Genomic DNA, 12,826 nt, shown 5'->3' with positions numbered 1-12,826 from the left:
CACCTCCAGCGCGACGATACCTCCCCGCATATCTGGACCGGACCGTGTGGATCCTGTCCCTGAGCCAAGGTGCACCTTGTGCTGTCCATCGACTACCTGCCCTTCCTTGCCATCAATCCCTGTGTGAGTCAGTCTTGTCCCGTTTATCTGTGGTCTGTCGGGAATAAGATAAGTGTGTTTAAGTGCCCACCTTCCTATGCTGTCCCTCTTGTCCTTGTAATCTAAACGTTCCGCATACAAATATTATAACCTCCTCCGGAGGTCTTGAGAACTGTACCCTGGTGTCGTGTCATCTAACCCAGCCGTTGTGTCCTTTCCTTAATTGATTTAGCATAGCGCGATTTGGCCAACGTTCGAGTGGAATCGGGTAAACTGTGCAGACGCGGTCATACCAAACCGCTCGGTAAACTAACATCCAAAACCGCGTCTGTAACAATACATACATACACACACATACACATCTGTCAGCAATGGGTATGGCTGAAACAGCCAAATCCACTAATTTGAAGGGGCGTCCACACACTTTTAGCCAGGTAGTGTATGTATTTCTTCATTGACCTGGGAATGATTAACTGACCTTGTAATTTTGGACTTGGTAATGATCCAATCTGTCATGTTTCTCTTCTGCCCCCATCTCTCTGGCTATTATAAGTGAGCAACTTCAATAAGGTAGAATATTACTGTGCCCGCACAGGTCAACTGGCAGGGATCGTGATCTGCCCTCTCTCCAAAGGATTAGGATACCATCTCCACAGCACCTTGTATTGATTCCACCTGGGAATACTTTCACAAAAGCATACTTTGTCATGCATAGATTTACCTGTGACTATCCGATCTATCGGAATCCGATATATATCGGAATATATATATTTAACCCTGGTGTTGGGCTAGCCGCTAGGGTGCCGGCTTAGGATCCTAGGATCCTGGGTTCGAATCCCGGTCTAATCGCTGAATTAACGCCAGGGGGGTTGACTCAGCCTGTCATCCTTCCGAGGTCGGCTAATTGAGTACCAGTTCACTGGTAATTCCCTGTTTGTCGTTAAAGGCGGCAAAAAGGGTTGGCGTCAGGAAGGGCATCCGGCCGTAAAACATTGCTTCAAAAAGGGGACCGAAAAACAACAACAACCACGGTTCCCGAAAAAGGCCAACCCCCGCTTTGCGGGGAAAAATGGCCTCTAAAGGTGGTTTTTTAAAATTTTTTATCCGATCTATCCTCTCGCCCCTGGAACACCGAATCCTGAATAACGGCTATTGCAGTGGAGCAGTTTGCTTTCTGGGCTGGCAGGATGGCCTAGAATTACGCACACCTGCCTCTAAAGCTGTTTAGCATGTGTTCCAATGCCAACCCAGCTATAAACTGTCATCCTGTTGTTTCACAGGCAGGGTGATTCATTTGTGTGTGTGCCATCTCTCGGATGGACGTTAAACGGGCATCCCATCTGCCAGCATTCGTTGGTGGATGTTAAAGATCCCATGGGGTGTCATTGGTAAAGAGTAGGTGAGCTATCCCACCATGAACAAATTACAAATTCCTGCCCTTTCCAGCAGAGGGCATTGCATCAGTAGCATAGCCATGCCGTCAGCCAATGATGCTACCCCGCAGCGTTGTGCTACATACGAACGAAGTAGAAGACCGGAATCAAATGTGCTCATCATTGTATTGCATTAATACATTTTCGTATTGGTATAGAGGTTCAGCAAGTTCTCTGACCCAAACGGGTCAATCCAACCATTTGGGCCTTTTTTAGCTCATGTGCTGAACAAATTGCATTTTGCTTCAATGAAGATCGTCCCGTAATGGAAATTCAATCTGCTGCTTCGTATTTTTTATTTGATCTTCAAAGTAGCACAAGGTCGCTGCTTAAATCCTATCCAGGATCGTCACAAGTACCGTAATCTCACCTGTCACATTAGCTGTTATTAATGTTTTACATCCAGTACTGCATGAGCCAGAGTTGAAGAAGGTAATTGATGAATAGTGTGCAAAAGTTCCTGATAAGGTAATCTTGAGCATTTACTTCTGGTGCTATTCACTTCCACTTCATGTCGACTTCATGATAAGTTGAGAAATTGTGGATGCTCATGAGGTTGAGGCATTATGCTCGCCCTTCAAATTGTTTTAAACTTTTTCCCATATATAAACTTGCAAATGGATACATGTTTAAAGGGAGTTCAATCACTTTTTTTTTGGTGATTGGAGAGGTGGGGTGGGGGAGGAGAGGAGGGTGTTAAATGGCAAGTAAAGGAGTCATGAATGTTACCTTTCCATGCCGATTACAGATATTGTACCGTAGTTGAGCTGCAAGGAGTTTGACATTTTTTTCCCTCCAAGTTGATGGACGGAGCATGCTGCCCTAAACGTCGAGGCTTACTTCTCTTTTTCTTTCGAGTTATTTTTAAAGTATAAAGAATATAAATAGCTCTTTTAAGAGCCAACACATGGTGTAAACCATAATCCTTTTACTCTGATCCCCCCCCCCCCCGCCCCCTTTTCAGGTTTATCTATGAAACGGAGCATTTCAACGGAATTGGAGAGTTATTGGAAATTCTTGGAAGGTGCTCTGCTCACTCAATTTCAAAAGTTACATTGTACATAAAATATTTCATGGAAGTTATTATTTCAGCTTTTTACTGTCGCTTCCTGTTTCAGCATCATCAATGGGTTTGCACTGCCACTGAAAGCTGAGCATAAACAGTTTCTGGTTAAAGTCCTCATTCCATTGCACACGGCCAGAGGACTTTCTCAATTCCACGCCCAGGTAAGGTTTTTATTTATTTTTATTTTTACTATCCCTCACAATCGAAAATTGCAGTTAAGTTGACTGATGGTGAATTTTAAAAATGGGGCCACGGGTCCTGAAGCTCACCTGGATCAGGAGCAACAGTTACTTAAAGCTCCCACAGAACCCCTTAGACCCTGATATTTTAATGCTTTGAACAAACTTTGGTCCATCATGAGCGATGAAGGTTGTGGTCAAGTGTCATTGAAATTGTGTGTAGTTTCGGAGAAGAGAGCAAATTCCATGCATCCTCTCCTGCCCCTCAATCCACCCCATGTTTCCTCTCCTGCCCCCCAGCCCTATTCTACCTCATGCTTCCTCTCCTGCTCCCTTTCCACCCCATGCATCCTCTCCTGTCCCCCATTCCATACCATGCTTCCTCCCCTGCCCCTCATTCCACACCACGTTTCTTCTCCTGCCCCCATTACTCCCCATGTATCCTCTATTGCCCCCCCCCCCATTCCACCCCATACATCCTCTCCTGTCGCTCATTCCACCCCATGTTTCCTCTCCTGCCCCTCATTCTGCCCCATGTTTCCTCTTTTGCCCCCCCCCCCCCCCCATACATCCACCCCATACATCCTATCCTGCCCCTCATTCCACCCCATGTTTCTTCTCCTGCCCTGAAGGGGGGAGGGAAGGGGGTTCAATAAACCCCATAGACTCGCTTAATGAGGGCAGCTTTTGATTGTCAATATACCTTTGTTAGGCATCAGATATGAAGCTTGTGGCCAAGTTTCATCAAAAATTTTTGTTCAAGTGATAATGACAAGTGTTTACGGACTTACTCACTTACTCACTCCCTGACCCACGGACACTGCTCGATCACATAAGCTCACCGGACTAAAGTCAAGGTGAGCTAAAAACCGAGTATAAATGAAAAATAATCATTTCCAAAAGTCTGTATTATTGTTATTTGTGACATCATTTGGCATTTATATTTGCTTCCATGGTGTTTTGCATTTTGCTTCTATATTTGCATTTGCATTTTTATTCCCTACTAACACGAGGACTCTTCTTCTTCTTCTCCTTTGCAGTTGGCTTATTGCATTGTACAGTTTTTAGAAAAAGATGCCAATTTAACAGAGCATGTAAGTATTTTCTGAATAACTTGAGCTATAATTTTTGCCCTACACATTTAAATCCAGCAATTGCATCGACTAACTCAATCTTCTTTCTGCAAGGTTATTGCAGGCTTGTTAAAATATTGGCCAAAGACTTGCAGCCAAAAAGAGGTAAGTAATTTTTGACTACTTCCGGTATTAGTTCAAGAACATGAATTAATTTGCTTGTTGTGTCGATTGGACAAACGAATAGCCTCTATGTTTGTAATCGTCAATGATGGATTTTATCATCCAATAGTTAAGTATCTACTGCCACGGGAAACGAGGCATGGCTGATGCTTTGAGCGTTTGTCTTTGGTTGTAGCAAAAAATAAATATAAATGCACATATTAGAGACTATTCGAATGTCATCGCGTTGTATCGCAATATATATATATATTTTTTGGCTTTGGGAAAGAGAATGTGAGAGGATTAGTCATGAATTGCATGTTGCATTCCAACTATTTGTATCAATTGTTTTACCTGTGTGCCTCTTCCTTGAGCCGTGCCCACCTTATCTGTGTTTAAAAAAAAATGAATGGAAAAATGGAACTGCTCTTTCTCTTAAACAAAAAAATGAATTTGAAAGTCCCTTCATATATCTATAATAATAAAAGGCAGTGTCCGTCCATCTGTGTCTGTCCGTCCGTCTGTCTCCTCCATAACTCCAAAACCATGAAACCTAGCGTCCCCAAACTTTGTATGCATACACCTGGACCTCCAACAGATTGCAAGGAAGAAAACTGGGTGTTTGGGTGTATTATAACCATTTTTGAAGATTATTAACGAGGTGCTCAGAAGAAAAAAACCTGATGTGGTGGCTTACCAATATGGCGGCCCACAATCTTGGTCATCCCATTGCACCTCGCTGGGTTCTTAAGCCGCCATTTTGTTTCGGCCGACTCAAACGTACCTTGCCTTTGAAACACGATCGATTATCATTACATAATTGAAACATATCATCAAATTATGGATTCGGATAGGAGGATTGGATGCTGTGGACTGAATAATTTTCAAATCTGGAGTGAAATCTGACAAAATTTACCATATCTTGCGATTTTATAACCAAGTGTATATATGCATTTATTTAAGCAAGGCTGTAATTCTCATTCTGAGGTTAGTTTTTTTAAATTAAACTTGATAATCATTTTTAACTTAATTCATACTTCCATGGGAACTGCTCGGAGACACGTTTTTTCAATGAAACGTTTTTAGCAAAGAACTAAAGAACTTTTAGCAAAGTTGGCACTGCTGTTATTGTCAATTCTGCAGTTAGAATTTGGGGGATCAGTTCGGATTAAGAATAAGAGTTTGTGGAGCTTATCACATTGTGGGTTTTGACTGTGTGTGGAAATGAAATAAAGGTGTGAACACTGCCCAGTGAAGTCCGGAGAGTTGTATGGGGGGGGGGGGGGGGGAGGGGGGGGTGGATGGAGGAGTGGAAGGAGGTTTGGAGGGAGAGTTGTATGAGGGTGGAGTGGGGGGGGGGGGAGAGGGAGAGGGTGGGGGTAGGGGTAGGAGCAGGGCTGCCGATGGAGGCGGGGTGACTACACCAGGGCCTGGACCTAATAGTAATCGTAATTATTCATTTTATAACACACAAGGGGTAATTATTCCTTCAATTTTTTTTTCTTTCAAGTGTTACATATTTATGTGAATGTATGTGAATTACTATTCAGGTCTTTGCTTATCAATGTGGACTCGATTCAAGGTTGTTGTGATTAAAGGGTCAGGAGCCCTTCTGGGAAAAAGGAGACCGGAAACGGAAGAAGAAAAGACACGAGGTCCTGGAGAAGCGACGATTCTTCTTCTTCCTCGCCGAGCTCGGACGCGAGCGGTATCGATTGAGCAACGTAACAGAATCGGCGTTTAAAAGCCCGTCTGGCAAGAGGAGTTACCGGGACGTGTAACTACCCTTTGACACGTCAAGTCGCCGTGGGTTCGTGCACGGAACCAAGCAGCTGGCACAGTTCGCCTCACCGTCTACAAGGCCGCGTACGGGTCGCACCTTGGGCCGCGCGCGCTGGGCAAGCCGCGTGTTGCTTTGCCTGCTTTGCTGTACCCGCTTTGCTTAGCCAGGAGGTGCGTGCTGCAGCCGTTGTTCCCGGTACGGGACGTGCCCGGTGAAAGCACGTCAGGAAGGGTCCGTTCAACCGCCCACGTGCGGAGATCGAACTACCGGAGTACGGAGACATTGAGAGAGACATTGACCATGGAGGGAGTCGGGAGTGGGGCTCACGTGAGGAATGTATAAGATGGCCATCTTAGAGTTATTATAGATGAGTTTACATCTTTGTACTATTGATTGCTGATTGTGGATGGTTGTTGATTGCTCGGGGAATATATCATTGATTATTCCGGATCCTTGGTGTGGGGTTTCTTATTGATTGGAATTCAGATTTATGCGTTACGAAAGAGCATAAATAATAGATCTTTCTGGCGGAGTTCCTCTCACGGTCCGGGGGTCACCGAGACCAGGTAGTCACCGGGAGGACCACGTAACACAAGTAATGATTGTTTGTGACGATGAAAGACCGTGTATGGTTTTATTTTGTGGCTCCCTCCAAGTCAATCAGGGCAATTTCCTGGCATACTATTGCCATGGGCAGTAAACACCCTCCCTCGTGAAATAAGCTACTGTGGGAACGACTTACATTATGATAATTGCGGTAATGAGGTAATGACGTAAATGAACACAGGAATGTTGGCCAAACTCCATCCGGATTGTGTGTGTGTGTGTGTGTGTGTGTGTGTGTGTGTGTGTGTGTGTGTGTGTGTGTGTGTGTGTGTGTGTGTGTGTGTGTGTGTGTGTGTGTGTGTGTGTGTGTGTGTGTGTGTGTGTGTGTGTGTGTTGTGTGTGTGTTGTGTGTGTGTGTGTTGTGTGTGTGTTGTGTGTTGTGTTTTTAAATATACATTTTCCTTATTGGGTGTAGGTAGGGGAGTGTTTTTGGCACCTTCAAAAAAATAGGAAAAAACCAAAACGAATTGATTTCCTGTAACCATGGCATGTGTTTGGTCTGACGAAAATACAGAAACCTCCTTAGCTATTGGTTGATTTAAAAGAACAAGTACAAAAAGTTTTAATTAAAACAAAAGCCGCGTCGATGTTACACAATGCCTAGATGCAGCTGTGCCTATAACGTCTGTTATAGGCACAGGACATTCCTATTGATTCGATTACTTGATGTTATTTTTGTGCAAAGTGAAAATATATCTGGGCAATTTCCCGTGTGTGGCGACGAATTTTTAATATATCTCGGCATTTTCCCGTCTGTTATTTCAGGCGGTGTATGACTGACCATGCCGCGATTTAAAAAAAATATATCTCGGCAATTTCCCGTGTGTGGCGACACGTGAACGAAGTTATGCTCCTCTCTCCACATTATTGTGACGACGTATAAATTAAATATTTCATCGTGACGATTGTCATCAAATGGACGAATTTTTAATATATCTCGGCATTTTCCCGTCTGTTATTTCAGGCGGTGTATGACTGACCATGCCGCGATTTAAAAAAATATATATCTTCGGCAATTTCCCGTATGTGGCGACACGTGAACGAAGCTATGCTCCTCTCTCCACATTATTGTGATGACGTATAAATTAAATATTTCATCGTGACGATTGTCATCAAATGGACGAATTTTTAATATATCTCGGCATTTTCCCGTCTGTTATTTCGGGCGGTGTATGACTGACCATGCCGCGATTTAAACAAAATATATATATCTCGGCATTTTCCCGTCTGTTATTTCGGGCGGTGTATGACTGACCATGCCGCGATTTAAAAAAAAAATATCTCAATGGACTTGAAGTTACAGGCCTTTGAGAATTCATTTCGTTCTATAAAGGGCCACTTTCATCGGATTTTCTTCCCGTTTTTTTTCAACCGAGTCTAAAACTATGTTAGCGACTGTGAAAAATGAAATGATATATCGAATTTGATTTGAAATAAAACTGTGTGAGAGAGGAAGACACCACGGGCCTACAAAACAGGCCTCAAAGCTATGCGAGTTAATAAAATGGTGTATATTTGTTTATATGAAGCCTCTCCCAGAATGGGTGGAGTTATGGTTCCCAGAATGGGTGGAGCTTTGAGGTTTTGTCTTCTCTGAAAGAACAACAAGAAGAAGAAGAACAACAACAACAGCAGAGTGCACTCTATGACCAGCGTCTGCGACACGGCTAAAAAAAATTTTGAAGGGGGCCCGACACTTGGTATTGCCCCAGGGCCAATTCTGGCTCTCGGTGGCCCTGGCAGTTGCAACTGCTAAACCAGTAAGCATCTGAAAATGCAAAGCCCATCCGTGTCCGTTTGTATGCAGACATCCTCTTCTTCTTCCATATGCTCAAAATAGCGAAAATAGTTTAAAAAAAAAAAATACAAAATGAAAATTGATGATTTTATGCAGCCTTGACCTGTGAGCTTTAGATCTAAAAAAAAAAAGCGATCTGCTTCTAGCTTTTGATTGGTGAACAAATTAATTGAACCTATATGCAAATTATTAAAATTTCAGGTCAATCGCATGAAAATTTATGATTTATGTGATGCTGACCTTTGACCTTTTGACAATTATGAATTTACCTTCTCCATATTCTCATAATAGAGCTTTGGTGAAAATTTGATGTCAAAACTCAAATGGTAAAAAGGTTACAGCCCTGACACGGACACTGCGCACACACACTGCACACACACACTGCACACACACACGGACACACACACGGACACACACACACGGACACACACACACAGACAGACAGACAGTCAGACACACACACACACACACACACACACACACACACACACAAGGGGACACACACACAAGGGGGCACACACACACACCATTCAAAGACTTATGGGAAGTTACGACTGGCGGCAATTTTACATCTCGCCCCGAGTGTCAATTTTCCTTGATACACCACTGCTCCAGTGTACTTGCAGTCTGTTTTTAAAATTCCCTTTAGATGATGGACACAGATTGTGTATATCATATTCCCATCAGGAAGCGACTCATTGTTACCCGGCAACGCCGGATACTTTTGCCAGTATATAGTATATATGACAGGATGGTGATTGGCTGTTTGAGGGTAGGTTTATTGTGATTGGCTCCTGGCAAGATTATCTTGTCGGCTTATTAAAAGCTGATATTCAATATATGATTCAATATTTTTTACGATCGTAACTAATGGCCTAAATAATTGTCAAAATCTAGAGTGACATCGGAAAATAATTTGGAAAAAATAAAATAAGAGAAACCCCGTTATATAATTAAATAATACCCTCCAAGGGACGTGAAGTAAAACTGCTTTAAACCGGCAAACGTGTTTTATTCATTCACAATTGCCATGAGTTTCCTATAACTTTCCTCATCACTGTGAAAAAGACCAACAGCGACTATTAAAAGCATCATCAAATATTTAAATGTTGCGGCCCATTGGCGTCACAGGTGTTCAGAGACACACAGTTTGTGTGGGTCTCAGGCTTGAAGCCTACCGGGTCTATAGGAATGTTCCTTTATGGCCAAGTGGAGATGGAATCAATCCAAGCTTTTTAAACACAATGTATTGTATATGCACATAAACAATAGCAATGTTTTGGTTTCGATACATAACCCGTATTATTTGTTTGAGGTATCAAGCAATCAAGCCAGTGTTCTGTACCAAGGTAGTCACCGGGAGGCACCACCCACATTTGTTTTTATTATTTCGGAAGCAATTGAGCCTGTGCTTATACAACATAGGTTTGTGCATGTCACATTTATGCCTGAAGTGCACCAAAGAAATCCTGCCTAACGCTTTGACCCGTTCATGTTTATAATCCCATTTCATCCAGTTCCCGTTTCCCATTCCCTTACTGCAAATAATTTATCGGACGTAATCCATAACTTTGTGTGTGTAACTCCCGTGTTTTGTTGAGCTTTGTGCACCCATCATGATTGTATCGTGTAGGCTTATTAAAAGCTGATATATTTGATATTGCGTTTTATTTTGCACCATATTTTGATTTGATTTTTTAACTGGCCAGGAATACCAGTAGCGATGTTTTTGGATTTGGATTTGACTTTGTGTCAACTTTTGTTGCTCCTGTGAACGTCATTGTCTGTTCTGTGTTCTTGCTCTTCCACGAGCCTTGATGTATAAAAAATAAATAAATCCAGTATTCTTTTATTATGCATCTCTTTATTAATATTAATTATTTAGTAATAAAGTAGTGCCATAAGTGCATAAGATCGCCGTCCATTTAGCGACTGTTATTGATATGGGTCTCAGTGGAGTCTTTCTATGTTTGTCCGCACACTACTACATCTTCTTTCACTGGCAACGTATTTCGCTCCCAAAAACGTCTGTTTGCGGCTTTGAACTCCAACCCCTGCCCTGTACCTTTACCTGATTATCTACCGTTGAAAATCGTCGATTTACTTGATTGAAAAAAACGTTGGCATGGTTACGTATTCCGTTCGAACGCATGTGAAGATAAGGGGGGGGGGGGAGGTGAGGGGAGACAGTATGGGGGGGTGAGCGGTAGACAGGGGAGACCCTATGCTAGCTTTTCCTGTCACTTCGGACGTGTACTCTTCCTAGTCCCAAACAATCAGAACCATAAGCTCCAGGCTTGTGATCTAACGCCAAGTGGGACTAAACGAGCTATATTTGATGTTTCAATAACTTGCATGCGCGGATGAAGTAGAATATATTTATAAGTGTTCAAAGAATAGTTATGCAACCGTTCGCACCTTTTCATGTAAAGGTTTCCTATTTTCTCACTATGTCCACTTCCACCATGATTGATGTCTCTGTGCCCCGAGGGACAACGCAAGTGTCTGCAGCGAGACATGCTTGTGTCTTGCTACATATGCTGTCATTTGTCATCTACACCGCTGTACCTTTGCTCTTGTAATATTCTTGGGTTAATGACAAGGCAGTGAAACGTTTTTCAAAATAAGCCAAGTAAATCTACATTTGAGAGAAAATGTCGCGAACAAGCGATTGGCAATCATTAAGCATTTTACATGAGGCTGATTTTTTAAACAGTTTTGCACTGCCCAGTGTTTTGCTCTTAATTGTGGTATTTCCCACCTTAGTCCTGTGGTGGGGTGAAGGAGTGTTGGGATTATTTAATTGGACTGTCTATTCAATTAATATTGGTAGGAGGAGCAGGTGTGGGAGATGGCAGGAATGATTGTAATGGCTTATGCAAGAAAGCCATGTATTGCACTTGAAGCTGGCCAAACCACGATAAATCGAGGCAATTGTGAGCAGCGTGAATGTTAGATATTCATGATTTTTACTGCTCTTCGGGATGTCCTCGCATTTGCAAAGAAAAAAAAGAAAAGGATGCCACTATTCGAGGCACATTATTGAGTTTTTTTTCTTGCATTTATTTAATATTTAAACTAGAACGACTCTGCTAATTTAAGCAAGAAGCAAGAGCAGACCCGGTCTCAGGAGACATTTCACCCATTTCGCATTTCGCAAGCCAGTAGACATCTGAAAATTTCTAGAAGTGCTGACATCCATATTTTAAGAGAGACGTTTGTGTGTCTATCTGTCTATGTATATATGTATGTATGTGTCGCCATTTTTCTTCAAGATGGCCAAACGGATCTTTGTCAAAGAGGTTCATCAGTGAGGGTGGGGGACTGCTGGTAAAAAAGCCATTTTGCTTTAAAAAAAAAGTATTTGAAAATATAGAAAAAACAAGTTTCTTTTTTAAATCGCTCTTTAGTGTCCAAGCCTATGTGAAAGGTAATATTAAATGATCTCCGACCCCATTCCTTAGTGGGTGTAGGGAAGTTTTTTAGGCCGCCACAAAAAAGAAATAGAAAACTAGAACGGCACTCTTCGTCACGATGTTGACTGATATGCCTCCGTCCACATTATTACATCATTATAATACTTGTATCAAGTTTGATTTAAATCCATTCAGCTGTGCCCAAGTTAGCACATTTTTACCTGACATGACCTCTGACCTTTGACCCCAAAATCTAATCACTTAATCTTTACAATATTATACATACCTGTACGAAGTTTGAATTGGATCACTTCAGCCGTTCTCAAGTTATAGACCTATTACAGGCTTTGACCATTGACCCCAAAATCGAATCACTTGATCTTTACAACATTATACATATCTGTACCAAGTTTGAAGTGGATCACTTCAGCCGTTCTCAAGTTATAGACCTATTACAGATTTGACCTTTGATCTTTTACCCCAAAATCGAATCACTTAATCTTTACAATATTATACATACCTGTACTAAGTTTGAATTACAGACTTGGCATTTAATATGGAATATTTTTTTGGTGGAGGTGAACTTACTTTTCAAGATGACTTAGAACCAAAAGTTCATTGGAATTATGTTGAAATTATTCTAGATTTTGTTAATGTGACCTTTATAAGAAACAAAAACCACATTTGACATTTCGAAGCAAATAAATTGATCCTTGAAAGTGCTGTAAACTGATATCGAACTCAATTCATGGACAGTACTGTGTTAAACTTCTGTACGTTTTCCAGAAGTATCTCTTTATTTTGCACATTAGGCAAAAAAAATTTCAACAAAAACAAAAGCTAAATTATGACTGGGATTACGGACAGTAAAATTACAGTTCAGTACTTCGTGTAACCCCCACGAGCATTCAGGAGAGCACGTACACGTCGCGGCATGCTGTTCACGAGATTTGCCAAGGTTTGGACAGGAATCACTCGTCATGCAGTGACAATAGTCTGCTGCAATTCACGCACAGAGGTAGGCTGCTGGTCCAAGTTGTCGATTTGACGCGTTAATTCTGCCCACAAGTTCTCTATCGGATTCATATCCGGGGACATGGCAGGCCACTCCATATGCTCTACACCACGGTCAGCAAGAAAGTGTTGGATCATGCGAGCACGATGAGGCCGTGCATTGTCATCTTGGAAGACAAAGTTTTCTCGAAAGGCTG

General features: G+C 42.1%; 1 protein-coding gene across 4 annotated transcripts in view; it reads left to right on the top strand.

Annotated features, from left to right (window-relative positions):
- LOC137435377 (serine/threonine-protein phosphatase 2A 56 kDa regulatory subunit epsilon isoform) overlaps nt 1-12,826 on the top strand; it is a 169,709-nt gene that overhangs the window by 132,958 nt on the left and 23,925 nt on the right. For all 4 annotated transcript variants that reach the window (XM_068129119.2, XM_068129117.2, XM_068129118.2 and 1 more), the window contains 4 exons: nt 2,497-2,556; nt 2,651-2,759; nt 3,818-3,871; nt 3,965-4,015. In XM_068129119.2, the coding sequence (XP_067985220.2) occupies nt 2,497-2,556; nt 2,651-2,759; nt 3,818-3,871; nt 3,965-4,015 (274 nt within the window). The remainder of the gene's footprint in view (nt 1-2,496; nt 2,557-2,650; nt 2,760-3,817; nt 3,872-3,964; nt 4,016-12,826) is intronic.

This window comes from Myxine glutinosa, chromosome 9 (assembly GCF_964187855.1).
Source record: "Myxine glutinosa chromosome 9, kmMyxGlut1.1, whole genome shotgun sequence".
In the NCBI taxonomy this organism is placed as follows: domain Eukaryota; kingdom Metazoa; phylum Chordata; class Myxini; order Myxiniformes; family Myxinidae; genus Myxine; species Myxine glutinosa.
Note: the sequence above shows the minus strand (reverse complement) of the source record. Positions and strands in the feature narration are given on the sequence as shown.